We start from the raw sequence: 19783 nt of genomic DNA on the forward strand, positions 1-19783 counted from the left end.
TCCAGTACTGTGCATCCAGGGTGGTGCACGTCCAGTACTGTGCATCCAGGGTGGTAAACAGCCAGGGTGGTAGGTAGCCAGAGTGGTACACCCCTAAGGTGGTACACCTCCACGGTGGTGTGCATTCAGGCAGGAGCCTCTGTCCTGGAACTGCCCAGTGCTGAATCGGATGGCTCTGGCCTCTCCAATGTGTATAGCACTGGAGGACCAATCCTGTGTCGAGGAGGAGAGCTCCTTGCAGGACTGCCTGAGACCTTGACTAACTGCAGGTTGTCCTCTCTCTGCCCATTCCTGCTTGCTTTCTGTCCTACTGATGATTCTGCAGGTTTCCCCTCCCAGTCAGCTTCCCGGGGAACCTGCTGTCTCTTCTCATTGTACCAGAGAAGAAAATGAGCCCTGGATTTAATTATCCTTCCAGTGACTGAGCTCTGCTGTTGTAGAACCACAGGAGGAAAAAAGTGTCCTGATCTTCCTGGGTCTCCTCTCTCCCTCTGGATGGGTCGCTGTCCCCAGAAATGTGACCTTTGAGTTAAATCAAGTTAAGCATCTTTTATGGTAAAGAATTTTAGAGCTTGGAATGACAGAAAGTAGACTGAAATTGCTCTTAACTTATTAAGATAAGGGTCTACTAAGTAATTAATAAACAGATTTGCAGCATGTATTATTTTTAAGTTTGGTGTTAATTTTCAGAGATGGTTTCTCCGGTTTTCCTTTGCAATTTTTTATAACTTTTTAATTTGCAATAAGGAAGTGTGAGAAAATAGCAGAAGTTATACGTATCTGAAACAGCACTTATTGTGCAGATTCCTAAAATTTTAGAATGAGTCCATCCCAACTCTCATCTTCTTTCTTACTGTTAGATGAGAAAATATAAGCCCAGAAAATATAATAGCATATAATATCACAGAGACAAGAATTGGGCAAGGAAAGACAGGAACCTGGGTCTTCTAATTATTCAGCTTGGTTTGTTTTTCTGTTAAACTATGCCAAAATTGTTTCTTTCTAACATTACAGTTGCATTTAAAAGCATGTTAATTACGTTAACACAACTGTGACAGTATGGTGTGGTGGAAATATCACAGGTCTGTACAGATGTGGGTGCATCTCTGCTATCTCAGTTGCTTAGCCTCTCTGGGTGTCATCATTTTATATATATGAAATTGGAGTAACAATGCCTCATTTGGAGATGTGTGAGGCTTGAAATCCCATGTATGAAGCATTCCAGTGTTTGAAACAGAAGTTCAGCAAGATATCAATAGTATCTATTAATAATAGTCTTATTTTAAGGTAACTGAACCTGTAATTTGAAACACTAAAGTAAATGTATAGTTTCACCCAGGAACCACTACTCCTAGAATTAAAAACTGCATTTGCTCTTTTACAATTCCAGTTTGACCATTCCACCTTCATTTCCCCCTCAAGGCGGCCACCCAGCAGCACACATAAAGCTATTTGTGTTTTCTCGTCATTTTACCGTTATCTATTTGTCCATTTATATTTAAACTATTTTTCCTGAAGACAACATAACACTGGTTGTATTTTTGAACCAGCCTCAGACTGTCCACCTTACAACTGTGATGTTTGCTTCATTTGCATTACATATATTTATTGGTGTGTCTGTATTTCATTTTATCACCTTGCTGTTTGCTTCGTATTTGTGATTCATTTTCTTTTCCCCCCTTCTTTTTATGGCTTCCTTTTGGTTAATTAGCTGTAACATTTGTCTTTGCTATTTTAGTGGTGACATTAGAGTTTATAGTACTCTACCATAATCTACTGTGCTGTTATACTGATGCTTTTTTTTTTTTAATATGTTGTACAACTTTACCTACTATCTAGCAAAGATACAGCCATGTACTCTCCTTTCTTCTTACCCAGCCCCTCTGGTATTTCTGTCACTTCTGCATATGTTAGAAACCCAAAATACATATTGTTTGGCTTTAAAAAGCTCATAATCTTTTAAACAGATTTTTTAAATAAAATCTATTTTATATTTCCCCATACAGGTCTCATTCCTAGTACTTGGCCTCTCTTACTGTGCTGTTTCCTTCAGCTGCAGCGACCCATTTTAATATTCCTTGTAGTATGGGCCTGCTAGTGATGGACTTTCAGTTTTCACATGTCTGAACTTGTTTCTATATCCTGTGATTTTGCTGCATAAATTTATTAGATTGACAGTTACTTTGCTTATTCCTTATTTCAGTACTTTCTAAAAGTTGCTCAATCTCTCCTTGGTTTCTTTCTTTCTGAAGATACATCAGCTGGTACCTTTATCTTTGTCTCTGCACAGAACCTTATTCCTACCCCCACTTCTGTGGTGGCTTTGAAGATTTTTTTCTTCACTGCTGTATCTAGGCAACTTGATTTTGACATGTGTGATCTAGTGCTCTTCAGGTTCTTTGCATTTTTCACTTACTGAACTTCTTGTATTTATGAGTTCACTATTTTAGTAAATTTTGAAATTTTTAGGTAATTGGTTTTCTTTTTTTTGTTTTTCTCGCCCTCTTTGTGTTCCCTGCCTTCAGTGACTTTAATTACACATATATGTCTGCTTGGAGATGTCTCAGAATTCAATGATTCTCTGTGCCCTTAGTTTTGTTTTTGTTTGGAAATCTTTCTTTTCACTTCTACGTTCCATTTTAAATACTTTCTCTTGTTATCTCTACATGTTGGTTAATCTTACTTTCTTCTATGTCTATTCTGCCTTTATTAACATCCATAGATTTTTAAATCTCAGATGGTTTTAACTCTAGATTTTCAATCTGGGTCTTTTTTTTTTTTTTTTTTTTTAAAACATTTTCCATGCCTCTAGATAACGTATTCCGTTATCACCTGATTGAGGACAGGGCATACAATGAGAATAAAGGTTTTAATGTTGGTGTCCACTGATTCAAAATTCTGTTTTGTTTCTGGATGTTTCATTGATCAAGTTTTCTTCTTATTGTGGATATCTTCTTACTTTTTTGCATGCTTAGTAATTTTTGACTGGATGCCAGACACTGTGAATCTCACTTTGACAGGTGCTGAATATTTTTTTATTCCTATAAATATCCTTGAGCATTCTTTTGGGGTTTGGTTGAATATTTTTCAACAGTTTGATCCTTGTAGACACTAACTCTTAAGGCTGGATGTTGGTTGAGGCATGAAAGATGGTGCTTCTTTCTTAGTAGTAAGCTTGATTTGAATTTAACTATCCTTGTCATAGTTTTGTGGAAATTTGTATATGGATTAATTTTTCTAGTATTTAAAAGGACAAAGGCCCAACAACTATTATCTCTAGTTTAGTGAAATTAGAACAATGTCTCCCTTTAACTTGAAGATATAGGACCACATGAGGAATAACTAGTGAAGTCAAAATGTAAGACCATAAGATTATTTCCTAATTCACACCAGCAAATATGCATTATGCTTCTCAAAAGCCATTTACACAGTCAAAATCATCTTGCAACAGCATTTTTATTTTCTCAATTGTCAGAGCTTCTAATGTCTTCCACGTGCTATTCAAAATCTTTTGAACATCTAGTCTGTGGGTTTCAAATCCATTTGCCAACTAGTCGTTTGCCTTGTTTTGACTTTGCTGCAGTCTCTCCTGCAGTGTTTCTGCTATTATATGAATTTACCTGGAGAGCTTAAAATATTTTTTTAAAAAAACTACGTTATATTTGTGCCCTCAGTTCTACCTAAGAGAACATCATAATTCTCCTAAATCCATATATCACTGTTATTATAACAAAACCCCATTGTCCACAATACAGATCTAATGACACTTTATCATCTCTTTTGATGTTAGCCACATTTTCATATGAAAGAGTTTTTTGTCATGCTTGCAAGTAGGGAGTCTAAATCCATCATATGTAAGTCCTACCACCAATTCTTACCAGTTATATGTCATAGAAGTTACTTAAACTCTCTGCAGCATGATGTTTTTTCTTTAAAATGGGCATAATAACCGTACTTACTGATATACATTCTTAATAAATACAAACTAATTAGAACAGTGTGTAGCACGTATTATGTGTAGTGTAAGTATTTCCAATTATTATTGTAAGGCAAGGATAATGAAGTAGCATTAATATTGCTAAATGGGAAACTGGGATATCCTTCTCCTTTATTTCCATTACAACTATGCTAGCATTTTAATGATAACCTTGACTCTGATACACTTTTAAAAATATTGTTTCTGAAATTGGGTTATGTTAAAATCTCTGTATACTTTGAAAATTGTATTATTCCCCTAAAATTTGCATGGTGCTTCAGAATTGGGAAAATCAATTAAAAAGTACTGACATGTGTGGAATGCTTAACTTGTACCAAGTGCCCTGCTGTTTTACTTGTGATATCTTGTTAAAATTTTCTATTGTAAATCCATGAGTAAGCTTTTCTTTTCATTCCCCTTTTCAAGACGTGGAAACTAAGATCTAAGTAATTGGTCCAACATTACGAAATCAGTTTCTGGAGCAGAAACCCAAGTCTCTCTGATGGCAGATCTGATGAGTACAACTCACTGTGCCGTATTCTTTTTCCATAAATGCTTGCCACTACTGCTTCCCCCGTATGGAATTATCTTTCCTTTCTTATTGGGTCTAATCGTACCCTTTTCTGCCTTTAAGTATATTAACAACTCACTTCCTCATTTATTTCTTCTCAGGCAGTTCCTATTACTTCCCATAGCAATGCTTTCTATAAGGTCCTTCTCTTTCGCTGTCATTCCTCATCCTGGAGAATGAGACTTTTTGAAAATAGAAGGCATTCAGTGATTACCATGACTGCCACCTCCTGGGAGGTCCTCATTGCTTTTGCCATAAATACTTTCTCAGCACTTTCTCCTCTTACAGATTAACCCATATTCAGAGAGCCAGTAAAGAGAATACATGTCAGGTTTCAAGAATTGAAAATCTTACTTTTTTGATGTGATCCTGATAATTATACAGCCAGATTTTTCTAATTCTTCCCAAAGCCAGGAGAGAGAGTGGAGTGAAGAACTTTTATGAGCAAACAGTCCAAAGCAAACACATCTGATATTGTTGGTTTACATAGCAAGTGCACATGATGAGGGTATTTGGAGTTATATTTTCTTAAGCTACCAGGAGACTACTAGAGAGGCAAAGTATAAAGAAGTTGACAGAAACCCCAAGGGACACAGATTCCAAATGAATGCACCTCATGAAAGTCCACTGATTGTACACCTGCTGTAAAAACTGCTGCTGCTCCTTTGATGAATTTCAAACTTCTTTTTGATAGCCTTGTCCCATGTAGTAATGCACGTTAATATTGTATTTTACTGTAGTCTCATGTTTTCACTTTTCTTTTGGGAAGATATTTAATATGACATCCGCTTAATCATCGAAACAGCTGGGTTAAAGGTTTGATGTGATAGCCCAATTAAGTCACTCAATTGTGACCATATGTACTTGCCAAATTAAGTGTTAAAAGGAAATTGTCATGTGCATGTTTAGAATGGCAGCCTATGTTTCAAGTTTTAAGTCCTGGTGTACAAACTTGGCTTCATAAGCTCTGGTGGAAACCTGCCATGAGAGGAAAGAATTGTGCCCAGAGCTCTTTCAAGAAAACCTTTCACATTACCTAGTGTCTGTGTTGGGCACAGAATTCCCATCACCTAAATAAGAATTGCTTTCTTGAAGCATCTATGGGAAAGCGTGCAAATGGCTCAGGAAATAAAGAGAATTAAAAGTAGAGTTTATGTTAACTCAATAAGTATTTACTGGATTCTTAATGTGTATTCATTACTTGTGGGAGACAGGCACAATCTTCAGAAAAGCTGGTTAAAAATACAGTTAAAATGAAATTGGCACAAATGACATTGGGTTGAATTGATTTTGCTTTTAAATTAGTTTTTCTCAACCACTGAATTACCAAATGTTGGCAATTTTTGTGTCTCTGTCTTAAATCTTTGCATAGACCTACAAACGATTACATCAATATTTTACAATTTATAAGTATTGTTATTTTTTAAAATAATATTGCTGATGGGTTTATAATACTATGTGCATTTTGCATTTGTTAGTGTTTGCAGCTGGAAAAAATATTCTAATTTATTCTTAATTATTTTTATTTATTTGTTGATATTGTTCACATTAAAATTTAACTTTTTTAAAAGAAAATGTGTTAAAGATAAAAGTCCCAATCCCTACATCATAAATTTATAACTTTGTGTCACCAGCCAGCAACTTTAAACCTTAAATGGTAGATTTAATCATTTTTTCCCATTTGCTAAGTTATTTTGCTTTTAAAATCCTTAAATTAATTTTAAGCCTCTGATACTTATTTACATTTTTTTGTCAAGTGTGGAAATAAAGTGACTTAAATTATACATTATTTATTGATTTATTTTTTCTAAAATAATATACTGTCCAACTGAATTTTGACAACTTTTTTTCTGTTCCCACTAAGCTTATGAGCTATGTGAATTACAGTTATTGTATATATGTATAGGAGGATTTATGATCTACTTTAATATATTAACATTTATATACAATGATAAAAAGATTCAATTCCAACCTGGAATGATTCAGGGCCCTCAGAACTATTAACAGCTGTTTACAATAAAGACTCATCGAGTCAGAAAGAACAGATATTTGGAGACCTATTATCCCATTCAATCTTCACACCTTCCTCTATAAAATAAATACTGATGGGAAAACAATTTCAGTAAATAAACAGAGCTGATAAATGTAAAAGAAGAGACCTAAAGGCCATTCTCCTTTCCATTAGAATCCTTGACAGTTGAATATGAGAATCTCCTTAAGAATGATTCTGAAAAGAAATATTTGTAAACACCCATCTTAATCCTTTGCACTTTGCAAAGACTGTGTCTGATTTGTGTTTTTCAATTTCTTTTATAATTAAGTGTCAAGATGTTAAGGTAAAGACAAAATCTGTAGACAAGAGAAAGAAAGAAAACCAATAAAGTGGTCTAAACTGCCCCAGAAATAGACATCCTCTTTATCCTCTGTAACCCTTTGGACCGTTGCGTGGAGCTGATGGCTATTGCTATTACAGCAAGTCTTCACTTCATGTGCTTGGTAGGTTCTTGGAAACTGTAGCTCTAAGCAAATCAACATAAGAAAAAAAAAAATTTCCCACAGCCTATTTGATATAAACCAGAGTAAAGTTCCTATGGCATATTCCTGGTCAGACAAAACATTGCCAAAATTCTAAATATTAAAGATCAAAGCACTTGAAATATCAAACACTGAAATAGATCTGAGCTATACATTCATTTGAGAAAGATTAATAAAAACAAGTAAAATAACAATTTATCCAATTATTGCAGTTTTGGGTTGTGGGTGGTCAAGGCTGTGTCAACAGCTCAGGGTGCCAGGTGGGGTGGGCACCAGACCTGGACAGGATAACCTGCCATGGCGGGGACACACACACACACGACTCACTCACAGTAGGACCCTGGGCACATACCAGTGAACTCATCATGCACATCGTTGGGATATGGAAGGAACTGGAGAAACCTCATGCAAACATGGAAAGAACAGACTGGCCCTGGTCAGAAATCTTATTTTTCTCATCAATGTTATAATGAAATGGTGGTGATGGTAACAGTGGCCTCTGTGGGCCTGCTGTGAAGTAAAAGCCTGCAAACGCACCTGGAAAGGATCCTTTACATCAGATACAACAAAGGAAAATGCGATTTCATAAAACGAACAGGCACACTCTCCTCTGATGTCGACTTTTTTCTTTGCCATTTGCTACTTCTAACACCAGCCTTAATTTTTCCCTACTAAAAATGTCTTTTCTAAATTGATTACATAGAATGGAATAAATATTTTTCGTATTCAGTTTTATGGGAGTAGCTATCTGTTGAAAGTCAGAAGTGATGGCTGTTTATACCTATTTCTTTCCAGAATCCTTCTTGGGGAAATTATTGTATTTATTAATGATATTTTTCCTTCGAAAATGTATGAGTCAGTACATTTCTACCATGCTGGACAACACCATTGCACATTACAGTGGTAACAATTTTGGAGGGCTTCATTTCTCTCAAAATTTACTAAATATGCTCTGGATAATAAAGTGTGAGGCCTGTCCATCACAGCAGTATCTGGAGTCATCAAGATACCCTCCATCTCCACATCTTGTCCCACTGGAATGTCTTCAGAGACAAGGACAAGTATGGAGTTATCATATCCTAGAATAACAATGGCTCCTTCTGAAATTGTTCCTGAAGGACCTGACTAAGGTTGTTTTACAGTTAAATTATTATTTTTTTTTTTTTGAGTAGAAGAAGCACCCTCTGAAATAATGATAAAATTATAGTAAATACAAAAGAAGGAACAGCTGTTCATTGTTATCATCAAACATGTAGTGAACCTAATTGTATGTGCTACACTTTTGTATGACTGGCAGCTCAGGTGGCTGGTTTCCATCAGTGTCCCCACAAACATGTGAGTCGTACCTGGTGCTACCACATTATGATGGCTACAGCATCACTAAGCCAGAAGCTCCTGGGATTGACATTGTGTATGAGACCTATCCTTGAGCTGTCGTTATGCAGCTCACAACTATTTATTACTGTGGAATGTTCTGTTGATCTTTCTGCGCAATAATCAATTCCATTTTTCATACCAAAACTAGCTGAAAAAAAGTAATCTCATGGTTTTTTTTAACACAAAAAAATAATCACACAGACTAAGTTCCATTTTCAGAGTGGTCCATTTGGATTTTCCATGCATGATATTGACTGGTCATTGTGGTTATCTTTACCAGGGTAATTTGATAGATTGTCATTGATAACCCTTGTCTTTGGGGAACAATTATCTGGACATCTTCTATTAGAAATTTTTTTTTTTTTTTTTTTGACAAAGTCTCACTCTGTCACCAGGTTGGAGTGCAGTGGTCCGATCTTGGCTCACTGTAACCTTCACCTCCCAGGTTCAGGCAGTTCTCCTGCCTCAGCCTGCCGAATAGCTGAGATTAAAGGCACAGGCCACCACACCCAGCTAATTTTTGTATTTTTAGTAGAGACGAGGTTTCACCATGTTGGCCAGGATGGTCTCAATCTCCTGACCTTGTGATCTGCCCAGCTCGGCCTTCCAAAGTGCTGGGATTGCAGGCATGAGCCACTGAGCCTGGCTGCCTTCTAAGAATTATTAGTAGCAGTTAACAATGATAATAATGACCCTAAGAAGACATGGGGATTTATTAATTTTAAATATCCCTAGACAATAAAGAAAAACACCAAACATGTTTTTGTCCACACTTTCCCTTTCTCTGTCAATCACTCTGTTTCTCAGTCTTCCCATTGATGGTGGTTATTTAACCTGTGACTTTGACCTTAAGAGCTCTCAGCTCAGCTGACAGACAAGGCATTCTCAGTTATAATCTGAAGGGCTGCCCAGATAAAATGGAAAGTTTTTCTTCCTTACAAATGCCATTTGTAATGTACTATAAACAGCACACATTTTTGCTTTAGGGATAGTGGATGTGGAAATAAATACAGAATTTTCTTATTAAAAAAGACAACACAAATTATTGTAGATAATGTGGAACTGTTTTCTGTTGTGTTTTTAAACCGATTTTTGTAGACTGCTCTCATAAATTTTAAAAACTGGAACTAAGCACACTTTGACTATGTAAAAGATTTCCTAAATATGTCAATAATAATAATATCTAAGCACAAGTATTTATTTCCTAAGTATTTCTACATAGCTCAGTTTGTACTTACGTAGTGTCATGATAAATAAAAATTCTTTAAAAAATAACTGAGATTCATTCCCAATATTCTAGAAAAATTCTAAATATTTCTCAGTTTAAAAACTAAGAAAACAAAAAATATTGTTCTATGTTATACCAATATATTAAGATACACCCCCTTGCCTATGCAAAGACATTGGATACAGACATAAAATGGCTTCTGTTCAGTTGGAAATACATTAGTATTTGGGAATATTTTTATTTCCCTGCTAGTTAGTTCCATAGCTTATTCAAATACTAAATAAGAACAGTTAATTTACTGATTACGTACTAAATTTAAACCATAAATAAGGAGACAATAGCTGACAATCATGACTTTTATCCATTCAACTGAATGATGCACCACTTCAGTTCAACATCATGTTCTATGAGTACGGAATGAAGTTTCAAATCGATTGATTTAGATAGAGAATCATATCAAGGAAAATGTGAGAGGGTCACAAAAGAACAGAATCAGTATCCCATTATTGAAATTGTCAATGAAAATAGTCAAACTGTAAAATATTTAAAAACATTTATTCTGAGCCACGTATGAGTGACCAGGGGCCAATGACACAGCTTTCAGGAGGCCCTGAGAACAACTGTCCAAGGCGACTGGGCCACAACTTAGTTTTATACACTGTAGGGAGAGAAGACATCAATCAAGACACAGCATATGTACATCGGTTTTGTCTGAAATGACAGGACAACTGGAAGTGGGAGCTTCCAGGTCATAGGTAGAGTCAAAGTGTTTTGTTTGTTTGTTTACTTTTTTATATTGGAAATTAATTGAAAGAGTTAAGTTACTGTTTAAGACATGGAATCAGTAGAAAGGAATATCTGGGTTACGATAAAGGGTTGTGGAGACCAATGTTTTATCATGCATATGAAGCCTCCAGGTGGCAGCCTTCCAAAAATAGATTGCCACTGTTTCTTTTCAGGGTTAAGGAGCCTGTCCTACCAGTAATTCTACAAGGGAAGAGGGTATAATGAGGCATGTGTGGCTCACCCACACCATCATGGTCTGAACTAGTTTTTCAGGTTAACCAACAGGTTTTTCAGGAATGACCCTGGCTGAGAGGAGGTTCCATTCAGATGGCTGAGTGCTTTGAATTTTATTCTTGGTTTACAAAATGCAAGTGAATTGAGTATTTGTGTTATCAAAACTTAGCACTGAAACTTACTTTTGAATCAGATGCTATAAATGGACAGAGCCTGGCTGCTGGCCTGGGATATAGTGGTGAAATCTTTTTTTTATACATTGATGAATCGATGCATGAGATTTCTAGTTTTTATTGAATTCAATTGTTTATCCATCAAACCTTAATAGAACATTGCATAATGATGTGTATCAGACACCATACCAGTCTTGGAAGCATAAAAATAAATAGGGTGTGAGTATTCACTCTTGCAGTATTATGTGATATCATTGTTTCAGATTTCTGTTGTCTACTGTGTGATCTGGTTGCTCACTATATGAGCATGTAGAATTTCATCGCTGGAAAAATATAATCTAGACATCATCTGGAACACCGAATATAAGCAGGACTGTATTTTTCTCTCTTAACAAAATGCATTTATTTATACTTTATGCAACTGTTTATAAAAGTATTAATCTGCAGATATTCTAAATCAGAAGGCATTTTCTCAGATTAGTTTTAGGAACAGTTAATAATTTTCTGATGCCAGAGATTTTCTCATTTTAATCATCAAAAGAGGGTGCCTGTTTTATGGTATAAATGGCTCTCCATAGAAAATTCAACGTGTTTTTTTCTCCCTTTTTTCCTCTTTCCAATAGTTTTACCTAGTCACACTTGTGGAAATCCTGGAGAAATTCTGAAAGGAGTTCTCCATGGAACAAGATTCAACATAGGAGACAAAATCCGGTACAGCTGCCTCTCCGGGTACATCTTGGAAGGCCATGCCATCCTGACCTGCATTGTTAGCCCAGGAAACGGTGCATCGTGGGACTTCCCAGCTCCCTTCTGCAGAGGTACAGTGCAACAAGGGGGCTGGGGAGCAGATTCCAGGCAGGGCAATGGCTTTGGAGCTGCTTTTAGAAAATTTCCACTTAAACGAATAGAGGACAGGTGAGGCTGACTTGTGCTATGTAAGCTCATTCTGCTCCTAAAAGCAATATTACTTGTTATTAATATGTAAGAAATGACATGTAATATGTAGCAATCACATTTAGTGCTACATGTTATTTGTATGTAAGAAATAACATGTAATATGTAATAATAGGTAGTATTACATGCATGTAAAAAACCATGATTGGACTACATAAAGTCCATAGCAAGTTTACTACTTGTGATCTGGTTTGGCTGTGTCCTCACCCAAATCTCACCTTGAACTGTAATTCCCACAATTCTCACATGTCGTGGGAGGAACCTGGTAGAAGGTAATTGAATCATGGGGGCAGGTATTTCCTGTGCCATTCTCATCATAGTAAGTCAGTCTCATGAGATCTGATGGCGTTATAAAGAGGAGCTCCCCTGCATAAGCTCTTCCTCTGCCTGAGGCCATCCGTGAAAGACAAGACTTGTTCCTCCTTGCGTTCTGCTGTAATTGTGAGGCTTTTCAAGCTACTTGGAGCTGTAAGCCTACTGAACCTCTTTCTTTTATAAATTGCCCAGGTTAAGGTATATCTTTATCAGCATTGTGAAAATGAATTAATACAATAAATTGGTACTAGGAGTGGGGCACTCCTGAAAAGATACCCAAAGATGTGGAAGTGACTTTGGAACTGAGTAACAGACAGAGGTTGGAACAGTTTGGAGGACTCAGAAGAAGACAGGAAAATGTGGGAGTGTTTGGAACTCTCTAGAAACTTGTTGAATAGCTTCGAGGAAAATGCTGATAATGATATAGACAATGAAATTCAGGCTGAGGTAGTCTCAGATGAAGATGAGAAACTTGTTGGGAACTGGACCAGAGATGACTCTTGTTATGTTTTAGCAAAGAGATTGATAGCATTTTGCCTCTGCCCTAGAGAGTTGTGGAACTTTGAACTTGAGAGAGATGATTTGAGGTATCTGTTGGAAGAAATTTCTAAGCAGCAAAGCATTCAGGAGGTGCCTTGGGTGCTGTAAAGTCATTAGTTTTACAAGAGAAGCAGAGCATAAAAGTTCATGAACTTTGCAGCCTGACAATGTGATAGAAAAGAAAATCCCATTTTCCAAGGAGAAATTCAAGCCAACTGCAGAAATTTGCATAAGTAACAAGAAGCCAAATATTAATCCTCAAGACAATGGGGAAAATGTCTCCAGGGCATGTCAGAGGTGTTCATGGCAACCCCTCCCAACACAGGCCCAGTGGCCTAGGAGGAAAAAGTGGTTTTGTGGCTTGGCCAAGGGTTACCATGCTGTGTACAGCCTAGGAACTTGGTGCCCTGCATCCCAGCTGCTTCAGCTGTGGTTGAAAGGAAGAACATAGAACTCAGGCCGTGACTTCAGAGAATGCAAGCCTCAAGCCTTAGCAGCTTTAACTTGGTGTTGAGCCTGCGAGTCTGTAGAATTTAAGAATTGGGGTTTGGGGACCACTGTCTAGATTTCAGAGGATATATAGAAATGCCTGGATATCCAGATAAATGTTTGCTGCAGGGGAGGGGCCCTCATGGAGAACCTTTGCTAAGGCAGTGTGGAATGGACATGTGGGCTTGGAGACACCCCCACCCCACAGAGTCCCTACTGGGTCACTGCCCAGTGGAGCTGTGAGAAGAGGGCCACCATTCTCCAGATGCCAGAGTGGTAGATCCACTGGTAGCTTGCACCATGCACCTGGAAAAGCTGCAGTCCCTCAACACCAGCCCATGAAAGCAGCCAGGAGGGAAGCTGTACCCTGCAAAGCCACAGGGGTAGAGCTGCCCAAGACCATAGGAACTCACTTCTTACATCATCATGACCTGGATATGAGACACAAAGTCAAAAGAGATCATTTTGCAGTTTTAAGATTTGACTGCCCCACTGGATTTTGTGTGTGCATAGGACCTGTAGACCCTTTGTTCTGGTCAATTTCTCCCATTTGTAATGGCTGTATTTACCCAATGCCTGTACCTGCATTATGTCTAGGAAGTAACTAACTTGTTTTTGAATTTATAGGCTCATAAGAGGAAAGGATTTGCCTTGTCTTGGTTAAGACTTTGGAATATGGACTTTTGAGTTAATGCTGAAATGAGTTAAGACTTTAGGGGACTGTTGGGAAGGAAGGCACGGTTGGTTTTGAAATGTGAGTGTGTGAGATGTGGGAGGGGCCTGGGGCAGAATAATATAGTTTGGCTCTGCCCCAACCCCAAATCTCATCTTGAATTACAACTCCCACAATTTCCACATGTTGTGGGAGGAAGCCAGTGGGAGATAATTGAATCATGGAGGCAGGTCTTCCCCATGCTCTTCTTGTGATAGTGAATAAGTCTCGTGAGATCTAATGGTTTTAAAAATGGGAATTTCCCTGCACAAGCTCTCTTTCCCTGGTGCCATCCAGGTAAGAGGTGACTTGCTTCTCCTTGCCTTCCACTGTGATTGTGAGTCTTCCCCACTAAACCTCTTTCTTTTGTAAATTACCGAGTCTCTGCTATGTCATTTTCACCAGCATGAAAACAGACTAGTACAACTTGTTATTATATCCCCCCAATATCCAAAGTTGTTTCAATTCTGTTTTTCAGTCTTTATGGATTTCTGCCTATTTTCATCACCTCTTATTGTAGGATTCAAAGATTTGATGCCAGTGTTTATGTCCTTCTAGGCCTGGTGCCTCATTTTTATTAAAAATTACAAATATTCCTTGATCATTTAATGTGTATCTTTTAAGTACTCTTTCAACTCTGTCAGTCTTCTTAGATAAGGTGATTGTAGGTTAGTGTTCTCTTCCAAGTGCTCATTGTCACATTTCAGGGCTAGGTGAGAATTCCTTAACCTGGAGCACTGCAATTTTCACATTTTCCAAAAAAAATATTTTACTGTTCCAATGACATTAGAAAAGAGCATACTTCAACTCCTAGGTTTTGGCTTTCCTAGGAAAAACTCATCTTTTGAGTACAAAAATAAAGCGTAGCTAATATTTGTGGCGGTCATAATGAGATGCCAAAAAATGTGCTAAACACTTTACTTGGATTATACCATTTAACTCTCACAACAACCCACTAATGTAATAATTATTAACACTCATTTAAAAGGTAAAGAAATAGAGTTTTAATTTCCAAATGTTCCAGAGACGGTAAATGTTAAGACCGAAACACAAGTCTGGCTTTTAATCTAGGCTTGTAATCATGCCAACTCACAGCCTCCACTGCAAGTCATGATGTGACATTATATTATTTCCTTCGGAATGCTTTTATCTTATCCTTTGCTAGTTATTGCATATTTGACTACTTTTTGTAAAATATTAGAGTCTTATGAGATATCCCTGAGCTGATTATATTCATAATGTCATACTACTGTTTCTACTGTTGCTTCCACCACCACTACCCCACAAGCTAGTATGTATTGTCCACTAATTATAAGCCAGGCACTACTTTAGCAAATTAATCTTCGTAAGTAGGCATTTTATTGAAGATTCATATTATAGGTGAGAAATCTGGACATCAGGTAAGAAAAGTGACGTGCCCAGGCTGTTCCTGCTAATAGCTGTTAGAGTTGGGATTAATCAAATTCAAATTAGTCCTCTACCCTGGAGAAATTCATCTGACGACTACTTCCTACTATAAATGTCTATTATTTCTCCTAAAATGCTCATTTTCTCTGCATGTTCCTGAAGTTTATTATGTCCCCCTTCATTTTTTGTAATTGTTATAATTACTTTTCATCTTTATGTTTTCAAAACAGTGGTGGCCTCGAAATGTAAAGCGGTATCCGATTTCCCTTGCTTTCCGCAGACTTTTCTCAAATAATTGATCTCATTTAAGAGCAGTGTCATGGGACATCCTAAATACATTCGTTCTTCTTCCTTATTTCTGCCATGATTCCCATTACATTCTCACTCTCAGAATAAGAAAATCAAAGTGACTCTGGCACTGGCTCAGCAGCATACCACACCTGCCAAATTCCAAACTTCTGCTCAGGCGTTTTCACTGCCACAAAGTCTTCCTGTCATCTCCCTGCAGCCATAACTCTTACTCATTTGTCAAGTTCAAACTTAAGTCCAAATTTTAGTTTACCATTGCAGCCCCTCTTACAATTTCTGTAAGGGAAAAAAGTCCCTTGGTGTCTCACATAGCATTTATTTGGTTGGTATTTTATATTTTGACATAATGTCTTAAAGATGTTAGCTTGTAATGTTCCAGGAGATAAGATACCGCCACTAAAACTGTGAGAGGCAGTATCCTCAGTTCCTTGTGACATTAAAACTTAGCTTAAACCATTGGTATTTTCCTTTATTGTTAATGCTTTTTTGCTCACATATTCTCCAGTGGTTTTCTTCTTAATTGGAGAAGAAATTTCCATAATCTTATACTGCATGTAGTCAAAGTTGGCGTAACAGTCAGCTAAGTGTCTTTCCTATGCTGCCACCTATGTTTTAAATTCCAGTGAGATCAGTATGCTTTTATCACAGGAAGCTATTCTTCTGTATTATAGATTATTAAATTTATATTTAAATTTTGCTTTTTCCAATATATGGCCTAGTATGATTTTAAAGGGCCATTCAATTACATATCATTATTTTCTGAAACAAATTTGAATGATGCAGCACATTTTCTCATGGATTCGGATAACTAGATTATAAAGAAAAAAATTGATCTAATTCTTATAAATATATAACTGTGACATATCTATGAGAGATGTAAATTTCAGCCAAATAGAGTGAGATAATTCACATGAATGAAATGAGCATATATTCTGCTTCCCTAACATTCTATTAATACTTATTTATTTGCAGAAATCAGTTGAAGCATTAGCTTTCATTATAGGGTTCCTAACAGTAGCATGACTGTCTCCTCCTACAATGACCTTGTCCAGTGTTATAAAAGTTTGTATTTTATTCTAGTTGGCAAGATTTTACCTGAATAATGACACCTAAATGTATTACATATGTAGTCATAATGCTCTTTAAAGAAAAAGTTGTAACTGGTATATTTAATTACTAGAAAGTAATTAGTACAGAATTAAATGAGAGGTCAGTCGCCTTTGCTTTAAACTGTGTCCCTTAAACAGGGAACAAGCATGAAATTGACATTAAAAATGAGACCTCAAATCTTCTTTTTCTGAGGAGGTAATCTTTCAGCTTTTCTTTATTTATTCATGAGACTTTCAACTTAATATCTGTATCTTTCTGAATTCACCTTATTTATTGTATATTATTGCCATGCTCTGCCAGTCCTTAAAAGGATTTACTGTTTCATTTCTTATGGGTATGATGTCTGTCTAGGGGCAAAATATGAAAAAAGAAAGAAGCAACCAGATAGTTTCAATGAAAAATGCTTTTGTCTCTTGATTTAAATGCCTTCTTAATTTGTTTTATGTTTGCCATACTTTATTATTAAGTCATAAATTATTAAATCATAAGGTGGAGCCTAGGATAGGTTATAAATTCCTTTGAGCTCCAGGACACTACGGGGAAACAGAGTATTGAATACAGAGCAAAGGTATTCTTTCTGTTTGGAAAACGTGGAAGATGGTCCACTGTCTTTGGATTTTCGATAGAGACATACAAGAAGGTAAAAAGGAAGTGAGCAAATATTTGTATGCAGAAAATCCTCCTCCACGAGAAAGCTAACATCTGATCCAAACACTCCCCAGGGAGCAGGTGTATTTCTTCACAGGAGCTCACACGCCGAGGGAAGTTACAGTCTCATCATCTTTTGCGGCCCCTTCGGCATCCCCTTGACTCCATTGCTCCAATTCTGAATCTTATTTTTGTGAATATTAGTCTGATCTTATCCAGGCTGCCTAATTCTACCTATGCAATCACTGAGGTGTCAGGCCATTTGAACCCAGCCGGGCCTAACCCAGCCCAGTTCTACTTCAGACAGAGATTCATGCTCCCCCTCACCTGAACACCACCTTTTTACATGCTTTTATTTATTCTATGATGGAGCACTTTGTTTTAGCAAGCTTAACTTAAAACAATTCTCAGCAGCATTGCAGAGCTGAGATCCCTGACGTCATACTCTGGAAGTTCCCAATCACAGGCTGTCATAAACGACGTATGTTTGTGTATGCCGTGCTTCGCAGAGCGACCAGCAGCAGCATCCTATGTTCAAATCCAAGGGACCACCATGGAAGGCATCTGGCAGTCACATTTATACAGTGTCTCCTTGGGAACATGCTGAGGCCCATAAATGCCAGATCCTGCTTTTACCTCAAAGAACCTTAAGAAATGGGCGGGAAAATATGTCTATTTCTGTAACAAAAAATTAAAGTCTCAAATTGAGTTGACCTCTGATTTAAATTTCTGACTTAGACATTATAACAAGTCAATTATAGTTTTGGTGATCTCATCCCACCTTCACTAAAATTTAACTTAAGTAACGTATGAACATGGTTGAGGAATTTAATAATAAAGAAAGTTTTACCACAAAAAGCAAACTTCCATCAGCGTATCCATACTCTTATGCCACAGGCTCAATAACATTTAACTGTTTCAGGTTTTGGGTCATTATTGTCTTTTATCTAATATGTTAAAAATATTATTTTTACTTTATCCATTGTAAACTTTCTCATTTGACATCTTGATATGAGTGTTAATATGTTACTTTACTTCCGCTTCCCATGTCTTGGTTACTATCCATTATATTTATGAATTGAAATAATACAATTGATCCTTTATGCTAGATTTCTTTAATTTTTGGTAGCATCTCTTGTCTTTCCACTTAGTAAGATGTTAATATCCTACTCTTTCTAGTATATCTTCTCTCCAGTTTTGGCCTCTTTATTCTCTCAGTTGCATTAGAAACTTTGTGATATCAAATATGTCAGCATTTATAATTGATTAAATAATAATGAAGTCCTCCTTAATTTATCTAAAGGCTGCTTGTAAAAGTTGAAAAGCAATAAGCATTCATATTTTGAAAACTGCATGAATATTGCTTACCACAGAGCCAAGCATATGCCTGTCATTAGACTCCCTCTTCTGTGATTCCAGCATCACAATCTCTAATGTCACTCAACCCAGAGTCCAGATGAGCACTGGCTTTGCTTCAGTTATTCATAATGAAGTTGTAATTACTTTTATCTCATATTTGGACCGGGGCATTCTTGTTCTGCTTGTTTTATTAGTGCAGTGTTAATGGGCTCACACAGAAGTGTTAAATTTGGAATGAGTCTCAATGATGGGTAGTTGGTTCAGATAAATTTTGGGGCAGCGGTGACTTGGAGATGGCGATCTTCTGCATCTGGCTTCCATGAAGGTCTCCGGCCCGCTCCATCCTGTTGGCTGAAAGGGAAGAACTTGAGTTGTGATGGGCAGGTCCTCCGCACAGTCTACATCTCCTCCACATCCGCTGCACTGGCTGAAGCTCAGCCACGCGGCTACATTTCTCTGCAAAGCAAGCCAGGAAATGGAAGCATCTGTGAGCTCAGGAAGAAGGAAAACACAGGTTTGGTGAAAGACTGTGCCATCTTTGCCACCCTGCTATTTATTTGTCCTAAAATTTTGAAGGATCCTTATTTTTCTTTTGCTTAGTTGCACTCTTGCTTGCATCACAATAATCCAGATATTTTCTGCTTCTTAGCCTTTTGAATTCTTGCTCTGAATGAACTATTTTTCTTTCTGAAGGCTACTGATTTGCTTCTCTAACTTAGACATAATTACTTAATATGTGAAATACAATCATTTTCTGTGATTCCTAAAGTTTCTAGTTGTCTGTTCCCCCAGTAAATTGTCATTTTGCCACAGGTTTCAGTAACCCCCTTGCCTTCACTTCCCCAAAATCTACCATGTTCCTCTCCCTGAGGGTTCCAGAATGGTTTCCAGGACTTTGCAAAGCAATACCTCTGAGGCTTCCCTTTACCTACACCCTCAATGGGTACTCTGTATCCTGACACCTTCCCGTGCCTCAGTTTCACCTCACATGTTTTCTACAAAATCCTGCTTTGAAAGGTAGTGATTAAACTGAGCATGGCTGTGCATGTCCTTCTCTGCA

General features: G+C 37.2%; 1 protein-coding gene across 2 annotated transcripts in view; it reads left to right on the forward strand.

The window, feature by feature from the left end:
- The window catches only part of CSMD1 (CUB and Sushi multiple domains 1), a 2110588-nt gene that overhangs the window by 987275 nt on the left and 1103530 nt on the right, over window positions 1-19783 (forward strand). For both annotated transcript variants that reach the window (XM_017501161.1, XM_017501162.1), the window contains exon 4: window positions 11504-11698. In XM_017501161.1, the coding sequence (XP_017356650.1) occupies window positions 11504-11698 (195 nt within the window). The remainder of the gene's footprint in view (window positions 1-11503; window positions 11699-19783) is intronic.

This window comes from Cebus imitator, unplaced genomic scaffold (assembly GCF_001604975.1).
Source record: "Cebus imitator isolate Cc_AM_T3 unplaced genomic scaffold, Cebus_imitator-1.0 Scaffold279, whole genome shotgun sequence".
Classification (NCBI taxonomy): domain Eukaryota; kingdom Metazoa; phylum Chordata; class Mammalia; order Primates; family Cebidae; genus Cebus; species Cebus imitator.